At 52.7% G+C, this 23,429-nt stretch overlaps 6 protein-coding genes across 6 annotated transcripts; 3 read left to right on the forward strand and 3 right to left on the reverse strand.

Moving 5' to 3' along the window:
- The first annotated feature begins 241 nt into the window (after nt 1–241).
- Nucleotides 242–2,348, forward strand: DACRYDRAFT_24737 (DUF300-domain-containing protein). The gene is made up of 11 exons (XM_040773826.1): nt 242–482; nt 529–542; nt 591–639; nt 685–762; nt 816–886; nt 935–988; nt 1,036–1,329; nt 1,385–1,511; nt 1,565–1,663; nt 1,719–1,871; nt 1,924–2,348. Exons 1-11 carry the CDS (start codon nt 411–413, stop codon nt 2,293–2,295), a joined length of 1,383 nt encoding a protein of 460 aa, XP_040625185.1. The 5' UTR covers nt 242–410; the 3' UTR covers nt 2,296–2,348.
- Nucleotides 2,349–2,657: 309 nt separating this feature from the next.
- Nucleotides 2,658–4,645, reverse strand: DACRYDRAFT_24738 (uncharacterized protein). The gene is made up of 4 exons (XM_040773827.1): nt 4,605–4,645; nt 4,475–4,555; nt 4,002–4,426; nt 2,658–3,949 (listed from the first exon to the last, which is right to left on the reverse strand). The coding sequence occupies exons 1-4, from the start codon at nt 4,618–4,620 to the stop codon at nt 3,002–3,004; spliced, it is 1,470 nt and encodes a 489-aa protein (XP_040625186.1). The 5' UTR covers nt 4,621–4,645; the 3' UTR covers nt 2,658–3,001.
- Nucleotides 4,646–6,245: 1,600 nt separating this feature from the next.
- On the reverse strand, nt 6,246–7,535 carry DACRYDRAFT_24739 (proliferating cell nuclear antigen). The gene is made up of 4 exons (XM_040773828.1): nt 7,450–7,535; nt 7,134–7,400; nt 6,590–7,080; nt 6,246–6,536 (listed from the first exon to the last, which is right to left on the reverse strand). The coding sequence occupies exons 1-4, from the start codon at nt 7,499–7,501 to the stop codon at nt 6,318–6,320; spliced, it is 1,029 nt and encodes a 342-aa protein (XP_040625187.1). The 5' UTR covers nt 7,502–7,535; the 3' UTR covers nt 6,246–6,317.
- A 732-nt stretch (nt 7,536–8,267) lies between these two features.
- Nucleotides 8,268–10,163, forward strand: DACRYDRAFT_102105 (uncharacterized protein; the record flags this gene model as incomplete). Its single annotated transcript, XM_040767610.1, has 2 exons — nt 8,268–8,454; nt 8,509–10,163. Exons 1-2 carry the CDS (start codon nt 8,385–8,387, stop codon nt 10,161–10,163), a joined length of 1,725 nt encoding a protein of 574 aa, XP_040625188.1. The 5' UTR covers nt 8,268–8,384.
- A 796-nt stretch (nt 10,164–10,959) lies between these two features.
- DACRYDRAFT_18320 (uncharacterized protein) lies at nt 10,960–15,687 on the forward strand (the record flags this gene model as incomplete). Its single annotated transcript, XM_040771353.1, has 4 exons — nt 10,960–11,443; nt 11,582–14,190; nt 14,216–14,289; nt 14,319–15,687. 4 exons carry the CDS (start codon nt 10,960–10,962, stop codon nt 15,685–15,687), a joined length of 4,536 nt encoding a protein of 1,511 aa, XP_040625189.1.
- A 652-nt stretch (nt 15,688–16,339) lies between these two features.
- On the reverse strand, nt 16,340–21,953 carry DACRYDRAFT_24740 (phospholipid-translocating P-type ATPase). Its single transcript, XM_040773829.1, has 11 exons — nt 21,349–21,953; nt 21,203–21,295; nt 19,924–21,154; nt 19,675–19,870; nt 18,650–19,619; nt 18,285–18,595; nt 17,957–18,237; nt 17,822–17,907; nt 17,486–17,768; nt 17,213–17,435; nt 16,340–17,159 (listed from the first exon to the last, which is right to left on the reverse strand). Exons 1-11 carry the CDS (start codon nt 21,719–21,721, stop codon nt 16,473–16,475), a joined length of 4,734 nt encoding a protein of 1,577 aa, XP_040625190.1. The 5' UTR covers nt 21,722–21,953; the 3' UTR covers nt 16,340–16,472.
- Nucleotides 21,954–23,429: the final 1,476 nt, after the last annotated feature.

Below are 23,429 nucleotides of genomic sequence, written 5' to 3' on the forward strand. Positions count from 1 at the left end.
CCCTTAGACATGCAACAAACAAAAGTTTATTGTCTTGCCCCTGATGAGGTAATCGGCATTCCAATGCCGATATGACGCGGGACAGGGATCAGCGCCAAAACGGTCGACGCGTGAGGCGGAAGGCGTGGAAGCGCAGTCGGGGGTAATTTATACGCAGCGCAACTTCCTTCTCTCTCGTTTTCCCGGGGTACAGGTCGGTCTATTACCCCTTAGAGCTACTGCTTTGATCTCCTGCCGACGTGCCCGGAACACGCTGTGCGAGCGCATATTGTGGCAACATCTACAAGAGTATAACAATACGTCGCGACCCTTCACTTTCCATTCCTGCACTCACACTACATCACTCGCTTGACTTGATATACCCTTGATCTTTGGACGTCGCCTCGAAGTTCTGGAGATCTAGAAAGAGGATGGGATTGAACACTACTTGCCCGTACACGGAGAATACATCTGCAGTTGATCAGAGCACATTCTTTGAAACCGTGCGCCCCCTCTCTTTATCTCATTAGCATGCTGATCGAGTTGTAGAATGGGGTCGATTGGTATGCATTAAGCTTGTACGGGGAAGGCAGATGCTGACAAGAATTAAGGGATGCGCATCGCATAGGTTGGGTTGTCGCAGGCAGTTTCACCGCGGTCGTACGTCTCTCTCCCCGAGCTGTAACGCCAGCTCACTCTATGCAGACCACACTAGTCACGATCATCTCTGTATGGTCGCATTGTCGGAACTACACATTACCGCGACACCAGCGGCAGATTATTGTTCGTCTGATTATCTGTTCGTTTGACGAGCTGCATGGCTAACTTGCGGACAGAGGATATTGTATATGCCTATGGTGTACGCTATCATTTCCTTCTTCTCATACCGTTTCTTCCGGGCATATACGTGCGTACTACCGACTCATTTGACCTGCACCTGTTGACATCGGCGCAGATACTACTCCCTGATTGAATCGACGTACGAAGCCCTCGTCATCGCTGCCTTCTTGTGCGATACTTCTCTCGCATCTTCTCCCCATCCTAACCTGCTGTCAGACTCCTCCTAATTCAATTCGTCGCGGACAAAACTCCCACACTAGACGCCAAAGAAGCCCTCCAAAAGAAATCCAAGCAAAAGCTACCTCTACCCTTCTGCTGCATCCGCTATCGCCCCACAAAGCCCTACTTCATGTACACCCTCAAGTACAGCGTCCTCCAGTACTGCTTCGTCCGGCCTGCGCTGACCATAGCCGGCATCATCGCTGAGAAGAATGGACGGCTGTGCCAAGGCAGCTGGAGCCCCGCGTTTGCGAGCGTGTACATTGATGCGATCGACTTTGTCAGCATTACGTACGTCCGGCCATTCCTGCCAATATTTCCTGGAAGTGCTCATTGCCAAGGGCAGCATCGCGCTCTACGCGCTTATTATCTTCTATATGCTGACACACGATGAGCTGAAGGACAAGCGTCCTCTCTGGAAGTTCCTCTCCATCAAGCTCATCGTCTTCTTCACGTTCTTCCAAGGCTTCGTGGTATGTATGCCCTCCTGCAGACACGTCCTGTGCTTGTCCCTGATGAAGAGTAGTTTGATGCCCTCGCGAGCTATGGAATTATCAAAGCTACCGAGTTCTGGACGACAACTAACATCGCCGATGGCCTGAACGCGCTCACGACATGCATCGAGGTATTTCTTTTTTTTCCGTCTCCCATTTCTCTCTCGCATTCATATCGCGCTACAGATGCTCCTCTTCGCACTGATGATGCTATGGGCTTTTCCAGTCAAGGAGTACAGACAACCAGGGGCAGAGCCTACCGGTATCGGACGGCCTTTGTTGGACTCGATCAACTACTACGACTTCCTGTATGAGACATGGCTGAGTATGCGCTTCTTCGTACGTCGCTCGCCTTTGGTCTGAATACAATCTGACGCCCCATCCTCTGCAGTGGGATTACATCCGCGGCAAGCCCTACGCACGTGCAAAGAGGATAGAAAACGACAAGATTTCAGTGCACGGCTACGCAGCGTTCGACGATGCCTTCGGAATTGAGATTCCCGAGCGTATGCAACGTACAGACGTTGAAATGCCGATCTACAGCCAGCCTCCCCCTCCAACACGCCGGCGATCGGCGGGTCTAGGAGCGAGTCTCGGCACTCCTGATGCTAGGACGCAGAGATACGACACGCTTGCTTCGGACGAGGGGGAGATATCGCCCTCCCAGCCTGTGCAGGCGCAGGCGCAAGGGTACGCTCCTCCTGTGGGGCCACCGCCAGGGGCGGAAAGAGGGTACAGACAGTACGGAGGAGACGCGCAGTGAAGTGCGGTTTATCGTGTGGCTTGGGACTTACTATTCAGCATACATATTCATACCCAGGGCTGAGAGTGTGGCACCACAGATCAGAGTTGTATTTTATGGAACTGGGACAGTTTGATATACCCATTATGTATGCAGTTTAGGGTGCGTGTGGTGCTTGGGTTATGAGCACAGGAAACCAGTTGGCTGGCGGATGTGGATTGGTGGCCAGCGAGTTGTTCTGGGCTGCGGTGGTCTTAAGGAGTGTGCGAGTTCACGAGATTGTGGTGTCAGCTGATGATGCCCTGTTTATGTATCTACAGACGCATTGACGTAAGAAGAAAACATTCCAGAAGAAATGCTACACAAAATGGAAGCAGAAATCATGGAAGAAACTACAGATATTACGGTAGAAGAAAAATGAGATGGAAAGAATTTACTGCAGAGACGAGACGGGTGTGTTGGGACACCATGCACATTGCTACACGCTGTGTGATCTGAATGTAGATCATCTGCAGATGAGCACCAAGCCGGAACAAACATACTGTGAACGGCGAGGAGCTATTGTGAAATCGTGAAGTTATGCAAGAGAATATTGTTGCTCTGGGAAGGTAACGACTACCATAGGCGCTTGGCGGAGATGATGCAGTGATGTTGTACTTGAGAGTCCTCTTCATTGGCGCAGAGAGTCGTCGGCCCGTTGGGTCCTTTCGTCGGAATTGCCGATGGTCTACCACAAATCGCGCACCTCGGCGCTGATGTAATCTTCTATTGCAAAGTCGTCAAGAGATGCTGGTGGCGGTGACTCATTCATTTGACTGAAATTTGGAATGTTCTCCACGTCCATATCGAAAGATGAGTATTCGGTCCAGAATGGGTCCACGGGGTCTTGCAAGTAGTCGGGTACGAGAACTGGTTCACTAACGGCAACCTTCACGTCGAGGGGAGAACTAGGGTCGAGCACCGGAACCCTGGATGATGAGCCGGCGCCAGGAGTGATCAATTCGGCGCTGTCCTGTGATGTGTGTCTACCCGAACATTTGTCATCGATGGGGCTGCCTTGTATGCCCAAAGGAAGGACAGAGTGTTCTGCTGCCGGCGTGTCCGGGAGGAACAAGGGCTCAACTGTGTGTTCATCATTGGGCATATATGATTCCATTGGTGCGGGGATCGGATGGATCTTTTCTTCTTCCAGCTCAGGTGTCGACTCTGGGCTGGACAGGACAAGTCTTGTGTCGTTGAGAGTCTCTTCCTCGTCTTCGCTCTCTTCATCTGCGCTTTGCGCTTCGGCATCATTCTTCTCCTTGGAGCGAACAGGCAGACCACGTAGGGTTGGGCTGTGATTTGCCGGGGCTGGGCCTCCTTCGGCAGCGAAACCATTTTGGCGAAGCCAAGTTTGAAGGCTCTTCCCAGTCCTCTTCATCAGAGTGCTAGCGTTGCTGAATCCTTGAGCGGAGAACATGTTCTTGAAGCGAGTACGTGTCCCGCGTCTGTCCATGCACTTGTCACAACTGCAGTAATCGAGGCATACGGGGCATGTCCATGTCCCATCTACCTGGAATTTCTGGTCGTATCGGTTGGTGACGCATGATTCGCAGTAGACGATTTCGCATGAATTACAATGCATTTGCTGAAGGACGCGATTCGTTCGGCAGCTGTGACAGCCGCGAGCTGCGACCTGAATTATTATATCAGTCTCGCGACGGTCAGCAAAGAGAAAATCCACGTACTTGCATTCCGCGCTGAGCGGACTGCCTCCGCTTCCCAGGTAGACTTGAGGCATCGTTCGTCGAAGCACGCTTCTTCGGATGAGACTTGACCGCGATCCGCTGACGCTTTGCTGGCCGGTAATCGTCACCGTCGCTATCGCTGGAATCCTCGTCATCATCATCGACGCGAGAGGTGCGCCAGACAAGATCCAGAATTTCCCGAGAGACCGTCATTCGCGCATGACTCGGACGGTACACCTTCTGAGAGGGATGACGTCCGGAACTGCTCCGGGGATCATCGCGTTTGCGCTTCAAGCCTCTCACTTCACCACTGGGGGTCGGTGAAGTGATCCGAACATATTTGCCTCCTTTCAGTGATCCAGCTTGAAATTTGTTGATATCTACGGGCGGGACGCCAGGATAATAAGTCCCAGCCTTGGTCGATGCTAGCCATTCTTGAGCATGTTGCCAGACCTGTCAGGGACTCGGCGTACCTTCATTTTTTTTCCGCACGCGAATGTACCTCTGAAACTGCCTTTCCGCAATTTGGATATTGCGTTGCTTGAAGTAAGTCCCTTTGCCAATGATCAGCACTGCACGTGAGGCATAGAGCAGTAAGCTCACTTTTCAGGATCGGCATTTCGATACCGTCAAAGCACTTCGCCATAGCCTTAGCGGGGACAGATGGTGGGGAAAGGACAGTCAATCGATCATCTTTAGCGTCGCATGTGACAACGATAGAGTCGAGCTTTCTCTTCTTCCGAGGACCATAGATAGAGGAGGAAGGCTCGTTGTACGCATGAGATACGTTTCCTTGTGCATTGTATGGTTTGAGTGCCTTAACGACATTCGGCTTGTGATCCTTTCTCGAATCGTCATCGCCAGGGATCTTGCGGCTTTTTACCTGTTGAGTTTATTAGCAACGCGAAACAAGATGTGTGATTCTGCAAGTACATTGACGCTTCCCGTTGGTGTCGAGTACCTGTGGACTGGTGGACGAGCGACAGGAGGTACGGGGGAGCTGGATCGCTTTGGGAAGGGCCACTTATCAATAATCTGTATCTCGTCTTCTTCTTCCTCCTCGCGTGCCTCGTGATGAGAACAGTCAGCAAGAGATAGGGGAGTTGAGGCGCATACACGCACCTTGCGGTGCCGAAGCGTGGATTTGCGGTTGAAATCCACCACGACCAAATCCACCATGTTCTCCTGTTTAGGAACACGCTTAGAACAGAGCTCAGGAGAGCGCGCGTGAGAGGCGCGACGTGAACGACGCGGTACGACAAGCTCGCGTTTCTCGCAAACAGGCACCCGGGAGGGCTGAGTAGCCGCCTTCCTGAGTGTTCGCCGAGACTCCTGGTTGGACTTCATCTGTGTTTTCCTGCGCGGTTGCTTGAGTAGGAGCTCGTCGGGTGATTCTTCGGGGTCGAGTTGCGTCTTTGACAAGAGAGCGTTGATAGACTTCAGCCTCTCGATGTATTTGTTGAACTGGGATACGCGTTTGCTGGAGGTGCTTGGAGCTAACAAGCCAAAGATAGATGGAACCCCTGAAGTTGCCGGTTCCAGCGCTAGTGGGTCCTCGTCGTCAGAGTCGGTGAGGGGAGAATAGAAAGCAGATGAGGGCATTGTCCGAGCCGGATGTCCACGGCGCGTTAAAAAGAGGTAGGCAAGAGTCACCTTTCAGGAGCGGCGGCGACGAGGGTGTTGTGTTGGTGGGCGTCAGTCTCATTGCAATGAGGGGCCCTTTACGGAAGCAATTATTCAATAGGTTTTGCAAGTCACCGGCATTACGTCATATCCCCAACTGTCTGCACGGCATTTGTTTGGCTCCCACAATCCTGCGGCTCGGGGTGACGGGGTACATCTGCCGGATTACTCGAGACCCTTGCTTACACAAGTACAATCCACTATTGTAGTCTCCAGTTCGGATCATAATCTCGCCTGTGATCGAGATCAAAGACCAAATTAGCAGTAGAGCTTTCAGATAGCGTATAAGTATGCCCCCTTTATCTCCGGAGTGCAAGCATGCCGCCCGGCACGGACCTTGGTTCTTCCTGGTCATTCTCATTCTCCCGCTCTTCACTATTGACTATTAACGGATTGCTCAGCCCCATTCAAATATCAGGCACCCAATTTGGAAGAAACGGCTGATCAAGAATTCCTCATGGCGCTGCATGGCAATATGTTTGTCCTTGAGTTGACTCCTTATCTCCTGCGTACCCTCAGTACACGTGTTTCCTATGTTCTCATGCATGTGGTACCAGTCCTGGAAAGACAGTAGATTACGACAGAGACATGAACTGCGAACAGTGTGACTACAATCATACATTGCTAAGGCGCTCATTCGTCGCCGATCTTTGGTGCAAGGTAGTAGCGAACACTGCCCTGCTCGAACTTGTATTCAACCAGAAGGGGAACGTCGCCGCTCATGGACAGGGTGACCCTGGGAGAGAGAGAAGAACTCTTGGCGAAGTTGACGAGGTACTTGAGGGAGAATGTCAGGGAGACATGCTGGTTCAAGGTGATGTAAACCTTATCATCTGATTCGTCCCTGTCCTGCTGCAAAACTGGGATGAGTTTCATCGGTCCCTACCCAGGGAAACCGCACACACCTTCCTCTGCTTCTTAGCAGGGCCTGACTTCTGCTTCTTCTTACGCTTCTTCCCATCTTCCTCTTCCTCTTCCTCATCGTCCTCATCGTCGTCCTCGTCATCATCGTTGTCCGCCTTTACTTCCTGGATCTCATCGTCCTCATCCTCCTCCTTGACCTCGTCGTCGTCATCATTGCCACCCTTCTTCTCCTTCTTGACACCGTTTTCCTTCTTCTTACTAGATCCAGCATCCGGCTTGGAGACCGTTGCCCGACCAGAGCTCTTCAACAGTATACTGCCATTCGCACTCTCGCCATCGGCAGAAAAGCGCACGCCGTCCTTGCCAGCTTCGATTTTGACCGACTCGCCGAGGGTAGACAGATTGCGGCAGATGTTAGCGAACTCACCCGCAGGGAGGGCGATGGTCGCGTCGTAAGATGTGTCTGGAATGCCAAGATGCTCCTGATCGATATCCATAAGCTTCATGTCATATTCGCCGGTCCTGTCAGTGGCTGGCCAGGAGCGTCAGGAGTGCGGGAAGTAAAAGACAACACATGTTGCTTACCCTCATTTTCGAACAGGAGATGCAACGAGTCAGCATTGTCGTTGGCTTTGAGCTGCACCTGATCATCATCACGCGCGCACTTCATGACCTTGGTCAAGCTGGCCAAATTCACACCAAGGGGCATCGGCCGGTCACAGCGGTATTCTGTGAAACCATCTGCCTGGAGCTCAACCGCTACGAGAGCGACATGCGAGTTATCCATCGCTTGGAGCTTGAGGCCCTCCTCATCGCACTCAAAGTTCGCGTCGGTGACGAGCTCCTTGATAGCTGAAAGGGGGTCAATGACCATGCACACGTATACACGCAAAGTACAAACCATCGAGCAGCTTTTTAAGGATAGATGCTTGCTGGAGGCGAGCTTCTAACATGATTGTTGAAGTGGGGAGAAGGAGGGTGCGCGACGAGGGAGTGACTGGAATGAGCTTGGGTGAGAGCGCGGGTGCAAAGACGCGTTTGGGCGCGTCACGTTCTGTAGCTTGAACGCGTGTTTGCTTCCGCTAAATGATGAGAGACGCGTCTCCCCTTGGTGAGAACGCGGCTTCGCATTATCCAACCACAAAATCTCTAGCAAACTTAAGGTCAAAGCTTCGATATCTTGAATTGAAGAAGACATGGATTTTATGCACAAGTGTGAGAGGCCTAAAAGTCCGTCGTCACTTCAGACCGTGTCTCCCCAGTTGACGGCATTATCACTCCCCTATATCTTCTGAAAATCGTGGGATATATGAGAATCAGTGATATATATTGAACAAGTCGATAGCAGAATAGGAAAGAAATCCAATGCGCTGTGAAAGTCGAACATAATGACTATTCAGCAATAACCGCTACCTGAGCTTCTGGGCCCGTGTTTAACGGGGGACTGGACGACTCTTTTTAAGAAAGAAGAGGGTTGAACCGAGATAACCCGTCGAGAACAGGCACAACGTAGACCAACCATCCGTTGCCATATGTCGAGTTGCACGGATGCAATTAATGCCAAGACGGGGGGCGAGACCCCGGAGGCAAAGTGAGTTGTTTTGTATTTTCTTCTCTTAAGAACATTCCCAGGACCCCGTAACCTTGCGTAACCCGCAACCCTCCATCACCGCTTTTGACCCTTCCCTGCTTCCTTTACCCTCACCTTCCATTTCCCTCCCCTCCTCCTCATCGCCTCTCTCCTCTTGCTCATCGTCTAGAGCTTGACATATCAATACTTCGCCATCGGCGACCACACTCTCCTTTTCCCCTCCCTTTCCTTTACGTCGTTTACAAATGGGTCTCGACATCATCCATGTCCCGCGCACCGCTGGACACCACCTCAAACGCGTCGTCAAGCGCTCAGGTGCGTTATCATGATACAATTTTATGCATCCAAATCCTCACATCTTGTTACTAGACTGTGCGAGTGGTGGCCTCTATGTCTCTCCCACCGCCGGGCAGAGTGTCTCTCCTTCCAGCAACGTCAACATCACCTGGGATAATACTTGCCTTGGCTCACCGACTCCCCCGCTTGTCGACATCTACGTGTATGCCCCTGCGTCGGCTACTCCTCTCATTCATGTCTGGGGCAATGTTCCTGCTTCTACCGGCACATACAGTGACATGATCAACCCTTCGTGGTGGAATGCGACCGCGGGCTCTACCGAGTCTCTTCAGCTCCTGATCGTCGGAGCTGGTCAACCTTCTTGGATGACCTCCAGCCCGTCTGGACCCATCTTTACGGTGGCCACCCCGTCCAACTACAATGCATCTGCTACGGCTGCGGCTGCGGCTACTTCTGGCGGCAGCTCTTCATCATCTAACAATTCTGGCAGCTCTTCGTCTGGCAACAACTCTATCTACGAGTCTGTCACCCAACTCCTCGAGAAAGTTTTCCCGAAGGGTGCTATCGCGGCAGCTGTTCTTATTCCCATCATCGTTCTTGTTGCCGCTGCAATCATCTACATCAAGTGGTCTCGCAAGAAGGAGGCCAAGAAACGCGAGCGTTTCTCCCAGGCCATCGACAAGCGCATGTCGGTCATCTCCACCGATTGGCGGCCCAGCACTACCGCTGGTGCACGCGCGTCTATCGCCGTGGGCGCTCATCGTGGCAGTCTTGCTACTTCCGTCTACCTGCCTCGCCCCAGTTCGACCTTCGCCACAGAAGGCGGCCAAGCCGGTCTCGGTGCTTACAACGGGGAGATGTCTGAAAAGGCCATTCCTCGTCCATCGTTCCAAACTCAAACTTCTCTCGGCGTACCAAGCAGTCAAACAACACGCGTATCTCGTATCAGCTTCGCTCCCACCGTCCACCCCCGTATCAGCATGGCTGCCAAAGACGTTCTTGGAACCTCCGATGAAGAGGATGAGGGTGCTATGAGCCCAACTCAGTTGCAAGGCCCGACTCTCCTGGCTGACGACGATGTCGCCCGTGCCAGCATGGACGAGAACTTCAGGGCTGAAGTCCTGCAAATGCCCGCCATGACCATGATGCGCACTGGCCGCCAGTCAATCCACGTTCCGCAGACAGTCGACATGGGTTACGAACAACTCACCGGTGACTACCGTTCCCCGTCTCCTACCAGCGCAGGCACCGTCGTCCCATCCGTGTCCACCACCATGTCTCCCTTGACTGGATTCTTCCCGGCATCTTCGCCTTCGCCTACCACCACCATGTCGCCCGATGATCAGCTCCGTGCGTATGCTGCTCGCCGTGCCGCCTCTCCTCTCCCTCCTCAGCCAGCTGCGGTCGGTTCCCACCCCGGCATGCGTGTGTTGTACGATCCTTCGGCGCACCAGCAGGCCGCTCAAATGCCAAATATGGCCACTCTATTATCGCCTACCCAGCCGTTAACCATCTCCCAGAACAGCTCAAATAGGCTCAGCGTGATGACGACCAACCCCAACCGGCTGAGTGTTGCCACGAACAATCCGTTCCGTCAGAGCACCATCAGCCAGGGCGAGAGCGTTGGGAGTCGGTATTCTCACGCGGAGGTGAACCACGACGTAGAGGCGCACGAACATGTTCTGGTTGAAGAAGAGGAGCCGATCCCGCACGGAAGCGCGTTATGAAGGGCCTGAAAGATGTTGACCAAACGACTTCGCCGTATGATTGGCGGAACGGCGATGTATATCCTACTCGCGTCTCGATCTCTGTCTCCCGCCCCCGAGCGCGTGCGCTCGAGGGCATCACGCTCGTTCTGTATACATTCATACCTGCTCCTCTTTCTTTACTTACCTGGCCTGCTGTGGGATGCTTCTTTGATGTCTCTCCTTTCTTACGCCCGCTTGCAGCTGCTTAACTATCGCGACCTGTTTTGATTGACGTGGTACAGTACAGAACATACCGGTACTATTCTAACTCGCCTGGATGGCGAGTAGTTTTTCTTTTCTTTTCTGCGTCTCTCTTCTGAATCATAGGAGAAGGATTGTAGTCATTGTGGGGAGAAATTGACAGCCTGTTTCGTGGGACAACCCCGACACTGATGAAAAGTGTGATGAACGACCATGAGGTCTCAATGTGTTGAGCAAGGCTGTGGTTTCTGCGTTTGTGTTGGCGGTTCATGTGGTTTTTTGTTGATAATTCCACGCGGGAAATGAGGCAACAAGATGGTGAGTGGCGCGGAATCAAACCCGCCGTTCAGGGCCTCAATTGTAGTCCGTGCTGTAGTGTACTTGGATATCACCGGCCAGGGTGGAAACTCCGTTCCTCTGATACCGCATTCCACTATCCTTTTGACCACTTCTTTTTCTATTTGGCAAACGATCAGTAACCACCAATATTACCACAATTAGCAAAAGGTATATATACTAACGCTGGAATCGCCGGTAAGCGTCAAACGAATCGATTCGTTTTCAGATCGGACAAATGCTGAGGTGCCTTCTCAGCAGATTCAGTTGGATATCCCATTCGAGGGAAGAACGTGATCGTGAAGCAGCGGAGAAAGTCCATTCGAGTGCGCATACACCCGCTTTGCGCATACACATCTCCGTCTCGCGTCGACGCATCTTCGACCCCTCTCCCCACGACACGACCCCTAGGCAGATAGGGTTAGACGACACCGACGACGCCGTACCCCCTTTTCACTTACCACCACCTAGCGTAAAGCTGCCCTGGCACTCTGCTTCTCCTTCAACGTCTATAGCGACCCCAACTGCTCCCACGACTCCATCGGCGACATTGCAGAGCGCCCAACAAACACCACATCACAACGCACGAGCGACCGAAGACTACCGCGCAAAGCTCCTGCGCTATAAGGAGCCCGACATCGAGGAAGAAGAAGAGGAGATCTTTCCCGAAGACGACGAATCCGAGTTGGACGGGATGGCCAGAGGTGTCGCAAACCGTGGAGGTACGTTTTACGCTTCTCTTACTCTCTCGGCAACTGTTCGCTTACGGGTTCCGCTCACCCTTCTCCGACCTTCTCTCACCGCACTGCACTCGCGTCCGTGGCGATGCCCTATCTGTGGTTTTTGTTGACGTGCACTAGGCATGGTTGGGGCTCTCGAGAACTGGGACGACGACTTTCTCGACCAGTCTTCTCCCTCCTCCTCACCCAAAGTCAGCCGCATGGCCGGCGCCGGATCCACCTCCCCCGGTCCTTCCACCGGGATCAGGCCGCGGAATAGCATGGACAGTGCCGCATGGGATATGAGCAGCGATGATGAGGCTGCTGCTGGCAAGGACCCTTTCCCGGGTGCTTTGACGCCGACCATCGATCGTCCACCGCCGATGCCAAGCATACATCAAGCTCATGCTCGTGCAACTGCGACGCCCCGAGCCAAATCTCCTACCACACCGACCTTTCCCCCATCAGCAGCAAACATTAACTTCCCTACAAACATGAACGCCTATGCAGGCCCTTCACGCTCTGTTGCCGGAGTTGCACTGCGTCGGCGCTCAACACGCGATTCCCGAGCCTCTTCACGATGGGACGATTCGGATGGTGAGGCATTCTACACACCCCGCGACACGATGGTCTTCGATCAGCCAAGTCAGCAGAGCAGTGAGAGCCACTACGAGCCGACAGAGGAGACGCATGGAGAGAGCGTCAGTCGGTATGGACCTACTCCTGATCCGAGGAACAGCCACGGGTTGGTGCCGGAGGATGATTATGCTGGAGAGGCCGACGGCGAAGAAGAGGGCGAGGGCGATCGTACTGTCACACTCAACCGCGCACCTGTGCAAATCGAGTCGGAGGATGAGGACGATTGGGAGCGCGAACTCCAAGCCCGATATCACGGAGAAGGCGAGCACGATCAGCTGCAGGACGAGTACGACGGCATGCCTGAAACTGCAACACCCATGTCAGCTACCTTCCCTCCCCATGCGACAGACGTGCGCGTTTCTGCCTTCCCAACATCCACTTCTCCACCTCCGCCTCCTTCCCCAACCAATGGCTCTCGCTCGCGCTCTCAGCTTGGTCACATAGCTGGTCGACCTTCTATCGGCGGTGGTTCCTCCATCTTCTCATCATCCGTCAAGTCCACACAAGCTCTCATGGGCAAGTCGACCGCTCCTCCGTCCCGCTATCCGAACCGGCCTGCCGGAAAGGAAAGCGAGCGACCTCGCAGACGGTTGAGAAAAAAGAGCAGACCGCCAGAAGAGATGGGTATGACAGAACTGCGTGGAGATCCCTCTTCCCCAGCGTCGCATGCGCCACCTGGCGAAGAGGAGCATGGGGAGGAGATGTCTGAGAGGGCAGAGACGCCGTATGAGCATGAAGCTGAGGTAGAGCTCGAGGATCCCCCACCGCTCCCGACCCGCGCTCGCCTCGAACCTGTCCGACTTACTCCCTACACTGTCCCCGCTGCTCCGACAGGGCCACCAACACATGCTCCAACATCTCATTCCCGCAATATCTTCTCTCCCTCATCTTCATCTGCATCCCCGGGCGCATTCTTAACCCGGTTGTCTAGTATCACCAAGCTTTTCCCTCGCTCTGCGTCTTCTTCTTTCCGCTCTCCCGAGCCCCCTACAGCAGCTGCACGGCAGCCAAATCGTGCTGCCTCCGCGTCACCAACACCTCCCAATCCCTCCAATGGGTACCAGCAGTCATCAGTTGGACCGGTTATCCCTGGTCTACCAGTTGCTTCCGCAGCAGCAGCAAATACGGTATTTGGACACCGAAGAGGGAAAGGAAGTGCTCCACCCATCTTTTCAGGGGATAGGGACAAGGTGGATGAGATATTTGGTACGCGAAGGAACGAGGAACCGTCCTCTTCCCCTACTGGGGTAGAAGACGACACAAAAACCCCTGTGGACAAAAGGCCTCAGAGTCCTGTTCTGCTGTCGCACGATCCTGAAGGAGAGCAACACGTCGATCCTCAGCATACGCGCGACGAAATGGAGTTGAAACCGCCGACACGGAAGCTCAGTTGGAGAAAATCCTCAAAGTCTTCCGGTAGGAATACCGAGCGCGATACTGGAAGCCAAAAGACGGAACGACCAAGGTCGCAGACAATCAGCGGTGCATTGCCGGTACCTGTACCCCCTATCCCGCCACCACCACCTGAGTCAATACAAGTGCCAGTCCAACAGCCCCCAATTCCGGCCGCTCCCCCTCCTGAAGAGAAGAAGAAGCGCAAACCGCGGAAGCTGAGCCACCGTCGTCCACGTGGTAAAGAAGATGCCATCAAGCATGCACGGGACTCACTCGAGGGACACGCAGTTGCTGACATCAAGTCGGGGCACGAAGACGTGCCTGCACTACCTACTGTCCTCAGTGGGAAGACGCTTGATCTCCATGGTCAGAACGAGCCAATATCGCAGCCCGAGATGTATGAACATCCCATGTCCTCGTCGGCTGGCGAAGAGGTATCAGTCAACTGGTCGACGTCATCTCCGGTCTGGCCTGCATCTCCTTACTACCCCCGTGCATCCTCACCATTATCGAGCGCCCCAGAGTCGAGTAACATGTCACCCACCTCACCTTTTTCGCCGTCCGTTGGCACAATGGATAAGAAAGACTCGCAGACAAGTGAGCTCAAAATCCCCCACAGGATCAGTGTACAGCAAAGGAGCTTGAAAGAAGGGTTAACGGATGTGCGACTCTTTGCTGGGATAGTCGAGGGTATGACGCCTCAATCTAGTGTTGGAGTACGTTGCTGACTATTGGTGTCAGAACTTCGCGATCTGCAATCGCAACACGCAACTCTGCTCGCCTTTCTCACAGCCTCCACATCTGCTGGTCCGCCTGTAAGTCGCTTGCCAAGGGCGGCTCGTAGGAGCTCTGCCGCCTCCCAGCATCAGATTGAAGCCGGCCTCGCGAGACTCGAATCAGGCCCAAACACGGTATGGTGGGAGCTTGCCAGTGTCCTCGTCGATCTCGGTGGAAGTAGCAATACTGGTTCTGTCCGCGCTGCGCGAGACCGCATCGGCTCACGCATTGCCCATCGACGCCGCGAAGATGAGGATCGTGGGACGATGAGTGCCACAGAGGCAGAGCCCTCCCAGCGCTCTGGTAGACCTACCCCCCGTCCCAAATCTCGCTTGAGGTCAGCATCTGCCGCTCCGACAAAGTCTAGCCTTTCAGTGTCACCAACCTCACCTGCTTTGCCATCTTCTCTTGAGGCAAGTACACCGGTTCCAAGGAGTACATCCCTCGGGGCTGAGCGTATCGGGCAGCGGTCTGCAGAAGAGTCGCCCAAGGAGCTCAGCAGTCGTCAGCTTATCCTACTGGGAGAGATGCTTCGTGAGGTCGACACGACCAAGGTGGTTGACTACGCCGAGAGAAGCGAAACCAACGCTGCCAGGTCACGTGCTGCTTCTCGAGCTGGTCTTTCACAGGCCGGTCCTCCGACTTCGCCACCTTCACGACCGCCAACTCAACAGAGCTTCAATGCCTCTGTGGGGGGACCGCCTGAGCGGATCGGTCGTCCTCGAAGAGGTAGCAAGATCGTCGCCAACATTAGAGATATCTTCGCTGGCAATCGCAAATCTAAAGGCGACAGCGTTGATGTCGGCAGCACAAATCCAGATGCGGACGGCATGCAGGGTGCATCTCCACGTCGTCCGCTGAAATCCTCCTCTCGTCCTCCTACAATTCAGCCCAAAGGGGGTTCACGAATGGGGTCGTTGGACAATCGCAAATCTCCTCGAAAACCCAGCCTTGGTTCTCTCTTTGGGTCCCGGCAGTCGCACGAGAAAGGTGACCGCAGTTTGCCTCCTACCATCAGTCCGAGTCAAGGGAGACGGGCGGGAAATGGGAGCAGTACCTCCATTGACACAGACATCGAGTACGACAGCGAATGGGACAGAGTCGAGCACGGGAACGACGGCATACCCACTCTTCGGGGTCATCCTGCTGGCACGAACACGAACGGTGCCAGTGCGTCCAAGGTCTCTCTCCCGATATATGAAGCTTATTGTACGGCAGGCAAGCAGCCGTTGGCTATTCAGACGGCTTTTGAACGCGAGCGGACGCCCTCAATGAGAAGCGTCGAACGACCGCCGTTGGCCAGTGCCAAACTCGCACTGACCCCAGAAAACATCCGGCCTTTGTTGAGCCATGCAAAAGCTGTCAAGAAGCAATTGCAGGTATTCATACTAGAGTTGCGTGCTTTGCAACCTCCTCGCGGGGTGATGAAGCTGTGAAAGTGCTTGACTACCCGACCTTGGACATTCCATTTCTCTAGTCTATAGCTAGTGTCACATGAGTTTGCGTACATACCGATCATCTGTAGCCTTAAGTATAGCCCTGAGTATAATTCAACTTTGAGTGTTTCACAACGCATGTATGTTCACGTCCGCTAGCCAACCCAAACATTTGGCGGTGGATGCTCAAATCCAGTAGCCTCCCTGCCGATCATACGACTGGCAACGTGCATCGGTCGCTCTTGTTTGCCAGGCATGTTTCTAGAACTGACCATACCGTATCCTTGTCCCAGGAGAGGAGCTTTGCTTGCTTCTGGTCCTGGGACTAGCGCTCTGTATTGCCCTGTTTCATTCCATGAGCCCCATATAGATGTCATTTTCCAGTACAATACTCGACCACGTGCACGACCTAGTGTGCTGATCCGGCAGATGTTCCTTTGCCGTTTGTCCCAACATGCTATGATATTCGATTCTCATCTGATGACCGACTGAGGGCTACTGTAAACCCTATTGCACCGGTTTCCTCTAGTTGCGATTATCTACTTGTTTATGGGCAGAGAAGAGAGAGAGGGTCATTCATATGGTTGCGGTGCCTGAAGTCAGTCAACACAGTCCAAGTGGCGCTCGCCCAAATTGCTTCTATGCTTATATATACGCACACGAGCATGTCCAATTGAGTATACTACTGGTACAAATGCCAAAGAAAAGTTCAGCTTCTAGCGTAAATCACAGGGTTGCGACGGCACAGATATCAACCAGCCACAACGACGAAGTATCATAGACCTTTACAACGCTCTGGCAGCATACGTGGCATTCGAGGCATACGACGAGGCGTATGAATAGTTCGATTCTCTGCGGTCGTCGCGAATGGTTTCCACATCATCATCCGGTTCCGGAGTTACAGGGGCGTTGGCCGCTGTAAGATACGTCGAATTAGACTGAAGCGACGATTCTGATTGGCCGGAAGCTTCTCGATGTCGCGAAGGTCGCATTTCGTACTCTTGCGGTGGACTGAGAGTGTTCCCAACGCTTCTCTGTTTATTGTGTTGCTGCCACGGCGCTTGTACCGTCTCGATAGAATCTCGGGGTTCTGCACCAGATGGTGCAGTCAATGGGTTGCTAGAAGCAGCTGCGGACGCGGGAAAGGAAGGTATGTTCGGAGACGGTCCAGCACTCCGAATAGCAGAGGGAGAATAATAAGACAGTGGCACAGGAGAATGAGTGCCTGTTTGAAAATCGCCCTGAATTACAGGCGTTGTGAGTCCCTTTTCGTTAGAATCGAATTCGGCACGGGTAGGATTCGGACTGGGGTTATACGGCTGCGCTGAAAGCGGAACGTCTGATTCGGGATCGGATGTGTCCGAGGTAACCTCATCTCGGTTAATGGGTGTGTCGCTTCTGTCGCCCTTTCGACGACGGATGCCAAGTTTCTCCTTGAGGTCCCCACTGACCCACATTTCACGCACAATATCCTATTGGTGCGTATAAGTCGTGACATTATGTTCATGCTGCTGGCGGCACGTACCTTGTCCAACGGGAAGTACGCTTGCTGAATGTAGTTGACCAGGAAGCGAGGCACCAAAGCGATGGCGCCGACCAAGGCTACTGTTGCCCAAAAGTTGAATAACGGGAACAATATTGCAGACTCATCATAGAAGGTGTAAGTGATGAAGGCAGAATAGATAGCGATCCATAAGAAGACCAAGAGAATGGAGCCAATGATGATGACCCAGGTGATAACGGTCCAGCTGTTAAACTCCATCAGAATGTGTCAATATTGCAACAGCTTTGTACTCACTATTTGGTGTTGATGCCAACATAAATGTTCGCGGTGATAAGAGCAGCCACACCGGCTGTTGTGCCGAAGTCCGCCAGAGCCCCAACATCTCGACCGTTCCAAGAGACCGGATTACCCATCGACCAAACAAGGAAGGTGAAGAAGTACACAACAGCTGACTGATAGAGACCATCGAACATGTAGAACCAGAATTTGGTCCTTGTGTACTCCAGACCCAACACACCACGTTTGTACAGCTCGGGGAAAGCCATACCGGCTTTGGCATTCACGTCTTGATCGAAGGCTGTTTCCAGGTCGTCAGCACAGCCTTCATTGAAGGAGCTGCATAACGCTTACCGCCCATAACGATGACGGGAAGGGAAGTAAACGCCAGATTGTCTAACAGAATGAATGTATACTCGAACAGATAGGTCGCATCAAAGCTGCAAACGTTGTCTCAGTAGAGCTTCTCGCGATTTAATACAAGCTCACCTGTTCCAGAAAAGGAACCAAAACATCGCAACGGTCCAAATTACGTTTTTGTAGAAGAAGTTCGCGTGCATCTCAGCAATACGGATGTATGACCATCGACCATGCACCAGGAGCAGCTTTGTCAAGAAGCGGAATTGAGCAAATGCATAATCTGCAGACATTGCCGCCTGTGAACCCTCCTTTCCTAGCAGGCCGCAACCCACATGAGCTTCCTGGATCATGGCAACATCATTTGCGCCGTCGCCAATGGCCAGTGTCATAGCACCGCGTCCCTCTTTCACCTGGAAGAAATGTAAGAAAGGGCATTTACTGCACCTACAACACGTACAAGTCGGACAGTCAGAGCCTTCTGCGCAGGGGAAACGCGGCAGCACACTACCGTGTCGCACTGTGTCCCGAGCGTCAAGAAAAGAGGCTTGAGTTCCTCGCTAAGCGCGAATCGGAGAGTGTCACCGTCTATGACAACGGCGAACCCACTTGGACCACTGCTGTCAGACGATCTCTTTTCTGTTCTTTTGGAATGAATGATAGATGCGATCTTGTTTAATCCCCCTTCAATCTGGTTTCTCGCTTCGCTGGCGGAATCCGCTGAGATAATCATGACTTCCATGCTACTTGTCAAGAGATTACAGCTGAAACCTGACGAAGAAAACATATCAATGGCCGTTCTAGAGTCATCGCGTCTGTACGCACCGATTTCAATAGCAGTCTGTAGCTTGTCGCCGGTGAGGATCCAGAGTTTGATACCGGCCCTGTGCAATGTTTCGATTGCGTCGGGAACACCTTCCTGCAGCTTGTCCTCCAGGGCAGTCGCGCCGAGAATCGTTAGCGAATGTTCAATCTGTTCGTTAGCGTCATCAATCTTGTCTTCCCGGTCTTCCACAGATGCGGCCGCCTCCTCACTGACGCGCAGCCAATTCGCAAATTCTTCTTCAGATAGATATCGATATGCCACGCAGAGCGTACGGAGACCACCGTTCGCGAATGTGTCAAGATCCCTATGCGTACTGTCCTTGAGTTCCTGGTTGTGGTCGGGTGCCAGCCGCTGGTAGATCACGCTGTCAGCACCCTTGCAGTACAACACAATCTGACCCTCGGGATTTCGTACGATGACACTCATGCGCTTTCTCGTACTGTTGAACTCGAGAACGCGAAGTGGCTGGTATGATTCCACATTACCCAGCACCTGGATTTCTAACAAATCATTCGATCGAAGGAGGAAGGGGAAGCCAACGTCTCTTGCTGCAGACACGAGTGCTGCTTCATCGGGAGATTCGGCCTTGTAATTCACCAAGTAAGGTTGCTCGCGTGGCTCAGGCCGGTCCGGAAGAACAGTATGGCACAGTGCCAGAGCACGGAAGAAGTCAAGAATTTTCTGACTCTGCGGATTGCTGGAATCGCCCATGTGTTGGATGAGTTTGGGCGAGAGAAGAGTGAGGTGGTCCTCTTGGAGGTAAGGGTTTCGCCATCCAGATTTCATGGCGTCGATCATAGTTGCCTTGGTGCGCAGCAGCTCTGCAGCCTCCGCGGCTGGGTCTGTTGGAAGATGGTGGCCGGCGCGAATGGCCGCGCCTTTCATAGCTTCTGTGACACCCTCGCCGTATGGGACTCCATTGATAGAACATCGCTGGAACTCCATAACATTCTGGGTGAGGGTCCCAGTCTGTATCACTCGATCAGCCCATGTTAAAACGAAACAATGGTCAGGGATACCGTACCTTGTCAGAGAAAATGTACTCGATCTGACCCAGATCATCGGAGATGTTCCAAGTCTTGGGCACACAAGCCGAATCCAGGGGGGCATAATACATATCAACATCTTGGAAAATGAAGTATGCTTGAATGGTTTTGACGATCTCGATGGATATGTACAGCGAAATAGGCACGATGTTCTGGAACGCAACCAAGCAGGAGCTAGCCGAAAGCGGTTTAGTATCAAGCCATCTCATGATCAAGCATATACGTACACGAAGGTCACGATTGCGTTAACCACATTGCTGCTAGATGCTTCGGCGCCAACCTCAAAATAGTCGGCACTCGTGCCGGTTTTATCCAGAAAGACTCCGTTCACGATACCAGTGACCAAGCACATGATCATGAGGATCACAAAATTCATAATGACGTTGAAGTTGGTCTCCTTTTCGATCTTGCTACGTTTGGAAGGTGTGTCGCCGCCATTCAGAAGGATCTTGGTATCTCTGCCTGTGAATGCAACGAGGCCGATGACCCAGTCTGTATTGCGCAAGGTACAACCACGAAGAAGCAACTCGTTGATGGTCACAGGCTCAACCTTGTTCTCGCCCTGCCCAGATCCCGTCTCGTTCTTGCTCGCATAGCGTAGAACGGCTTTGTAGGTATAGAGATTCGCATGCGGCGGCTCAGAATCGATAACGAAGGTAGCGTGCTCGAGGTCTTCATCGCTAGAGATGGTACTGGTAGCCTTGAGACTACGCCGTGGCTTGAGGTTCGTCTCTCCATCCAAGTTCTTAGTTTCCACATAGCATAGACCGTCTGCGTCGGAAGTGCTGAGGACGATTATATCGGCCGGAACCTGATCGTTCTCTCGGAGAAGGACGATGTCTCCGACATACAGCTTCTTCCATAAAGTACGCTCCCACTGAGCAGTCCCGGAACTGCGATGCTCCCAATCCATAACTCCGGCCGAAGCTCTGGATGAATGGGATGACTCTGCGGCAGAGCTGCGTGTACGCGTCAGGGCGGCGTCCCCTTTGACCGGAATAGACGCCGTCGAGACATTCCCGCTGTATTGTGTCGGAGGATATAAATGGTCCTTTGTCACACATGTGGCATCATCCGCGTACGAGCGGTCTTCCACAGAGACGGGAGACTTGTCCATGAACGACGTGTCACTGCTCCGTACGCTACCCATTCCGTTGCTCTTGACGAGTACAAGATTTGCCAGACTCTGGTGATCTCGCTCGCGTAGCTTTCGCACACCACGTGTGATCTTGTCGGGATGAGGCACTCCGCGCAGCTTCTCGAACCATGTTCTCGGGTCCTTAGCACGGTTGACGTTCCTCCATTGACCAAGCTTAGTCGTCGCCGAGTTGTTCACCTCCTCATCCAGTCGCGCTCGACGATAGTCTTCGATCCCGTCCTTGATCGCAGTCACGCAGAGGATGAAGACTAAAGGCAACATCGCAATCTGCGGTGTGGCCGAACCGAACATAGGGAACACTGCATAACAATTTAGCAGGATGCTGCGTGTGCAATTCTGAGACGCACCCTGAAAAACCACAAGAACGAGGAAGTAGATGTTCGCTACTCGACGGAACTGTTCAAACAAGTTCTTAGGAATGAATGAGAGGATGGTGTATTCTACATGTCGGGTTAGTTCACAGTTCACAGCGCCGTGGAAGGCATGGACGCACTCGATGTCCGAATTTTGTTGCGGGGATAACGCGCAGTGAGATCACCGTGATGGTCCAGGTCACTCAACGGCAGATCTCCGTTGACGTATATTCTCCTTCTTTCACCGGTGAAAATAACCTTTTCACCCTCCTCGTCGCCTGCTGCACCTTGTTTCCGCTCTCTCAAAGATATCTTCCCCTTCTCAGTCTGCTTCTTGAAGAACTTCTTTAAGGCAAGTCTCCGCGTCTTTCGTCTCTTTACCATTCTCGCCTCAGCATGTACCGACTCGGCTAGGGTAGACGCGGCAGTTCGGACGGTCCTAAGACGCAGGTCGTTGTCGAGGCCAGCCTGGTCATCTTCTTCGATGGCATCCGAAATGTGACGAGGTGGCATGTTGGAATAGGGTAGGAGAAAGAAAGTGAGGTCACCGTCGCAGGGGCGTCGCAGAAAAGATGGACGACGAGCAAGCGGTGCAACGCACTGGCTGACCGCGCGGGTTGAATGGTGGACTTGGAGACCCTTCTGAAACGCGTGATTCTAGGCGCTGCGCAAAGCCGATCTTGGCGTCAAGCGATGCTGGATGTCGATTTCCTCAATGGAGGGCGTAAGAGATAGTTGATGAGAAGGCGAGGAAGGGAAAGAAAAGAAAAGAAAGAAAAGAAGTAAGAAGAGTTAATCAGAAGGAGGAGGGAGGGAAGGAGGTTACGGGACGGAAGGGTTTGGTCTAACGTGTGATGATGTGTCTGAACGGCTGGCCCATTGTCCCGGAGTTTAAATAAAGGACCCTGGGAAGAAATCCAACTTTGGTGATGAGTGTGTTCATCTCTACTCTCGGTTTTCGGAGGGTTCTACCCATAGCACGTTCTTTCCATTAAAACTCGACATTCTCAAAAGTAGAAACCTCCATGAACACGCCAGAACAAGGGATATTCTCCACCTTTCGGGGGTGTGAAAAGGAGCCTAGTACAGAGCTCCTCTCCAGACTGTGGAAGTCTTATTGGTTGGAACAAGTACTGCCTAGCACAGTCTCCAAAACACCAGTGTCGCGCATCAAACCAACCTGCGACTGTCCTACAGTGCCGTCTATTCATGTCTCCATGAAACATACACGAGAATTCGAGCTGTTTTCCCAACTCAAGGCCACTCACTTGCGCCAAGATACCATACTTACCGTCCGCGCATTGCAAGATATGCACGCCGAAGGAAGCCGGAACGAGCAGCAGCTCATCACCGCATACCACAAAGCATATGACAGTCAGCGACGTCCAATGTATCACCCGATCGAAGATCCCAAGGAGTTCGTACAGCTTGCAGAGAGGTTCAGTCGCGAGCCGCATGGAAAGCACCGGAGTTGCATTCTGACTGGTCAATCCGGAATAGGTGCGCAAGTGCTTGCTCGTTAATATCATGCTTTCTAACAGAGAAGCGACATATGTTCAGGCAAGACCCACACCCTATATTGCCTCTTATTGCTACGTCTGCACGCCAGACTGCCGACAGTCTTCCAGCACAATGAAGATTCATGGTACTTGTTCTCTGAAGCTGGAGTGCACGCATTTGACAACAAACGCGATCGGTCTATATTTAAGGATGAAACATTGGTCTCATATCTGCAGCGCAACGAAGTGTGGATCCTTGTCGATTCAAACAAAAAACTGGTTGAACCGAGTCCCTTCTGGTGGCGTATTGTTCGCACGTTCTTGGTTGTGGTAGCATCTTCTCGTCTGAATCGCTTCGAATGGGCTCAAAAATGTTCTCCTACACTCGAGATGTTCTATATGGATGTTTGGTCTCTGGAAGATCTAATCATCGGGTAAGTCACGTAGTATCATTATTTTGGACATCACACATCTAACTCTTTATTCACGCCTAGACTTTCCTTCCAAGATGACCTTTTGGAAGGTGGAGAAGCTCTGCTACACAGGAATTACATGCGCTTTGGCCCATCTGCGCGAAGCGCCTATCAGTCATGTAACGAATCGCAGTTTAAGACTCGGTCACTAATGGTCAAACGCTATGTCGAGCAGCTCATCGCATACCTGAAGCTGACAGAAGGTTTGCAACGTTCGATGTTGCCTCCCCGTATGTCGGACAAATGCTC

The sequence above is a fragment of the Dacryopinax primogenitus genome (assembly GCF_000292625.1).
Source record: "Dacryopinax primogenitus strain DJM-731 SS1 chromosome Unknown DACRYscaffold_20, whole genome shotgun sequence".
Taxonomy (NCBI): domain Eukaryota; kingdom Fungi; phylum Basidiomycota; class Dacrymycetes; order Dacrymycetales; family Dacrymycetaceae; genus Dacryopinax; species Dacryopinax primogenitus.

Coding starts and splice junctions, on each gene's coding strand:
- DACRYDRAFT_24737 (XM_040773826.1), top strand. CDS start 411: ATGGGATTGAACACTACTTGCCCGTACACGGAGAATACATCTGCAGTT. Junction 763..815: donor GACACCAGCGGCAGATTATT/GTTCGTCTGATT, acceptor ACTTGCGGACAG/AGGATATTGTATATGCCTAT. Junction 1,872..1,923: donor GGCTGAGTATGCGCTTCTTC/GTACGTCGCTCG, acceptor CATCCTCTGCAG/TGGGATTACATCCGCGGCAA.
- DACRYDRAFT_24738 (XM_040773827.1), bottom strand. Junction 4,427..4,474: donor CGTGCGGAAAAAAAATGAAG/GTACGCCGAGTC, acceptor AAGAATGGCTAG/CATCGACCAAGGCTGGGACT. Junction 3,950..4,001: donor CCGCTCAGCGCGGAATGCAA/GTACGTGGATTT, acceptor ATAATAATTCAG/GTCGCAGCTCGCGGCTGTCA.
- DACRYDRAFT_24739 (XM_040773828.1), bottom strand. CDS start 7,501: ATGTTAGAAGCTCGCCTCCAGCAAGCATCTATCCTTAAAAAGCTGCTC. Junction 7,401..7,449: donor CCTTAAAAAGCTGCTCGATG/GTTTGTACTTTG, acceptor ACCCCCTTTCAG/CTATCAAGGAGCTCGTCACC. Junction 7,081..7,133: donor TCTCCTGTTCGAAAATGAGG/GTAAGCAACATG, acceptor GCTCCTGGCCAG/CCACTGACAGGACCGGCGAA.
- DACRYDRAFT_24740 (XM_040773829.1), bottom strand. CDS start 21,721: ATGCCACCTCGTCACATTTCGGATGCCATCGAAGAAGATGACCAGGCT. Junction 19,871..19,923: donor AACGCAATCGTGACCTTCGT/GTACGTATATGC, acceptor GCTTTCGGCTAG/CTCCTGCTTGGTTGCGTTCC. Junction 19,620..19,674: donor AGTACATTTTCTCTGACAAG/GTACGGTATCCC, acceptor CGAGTGATACAG/ACTGGGACCCTCACCCAGAA.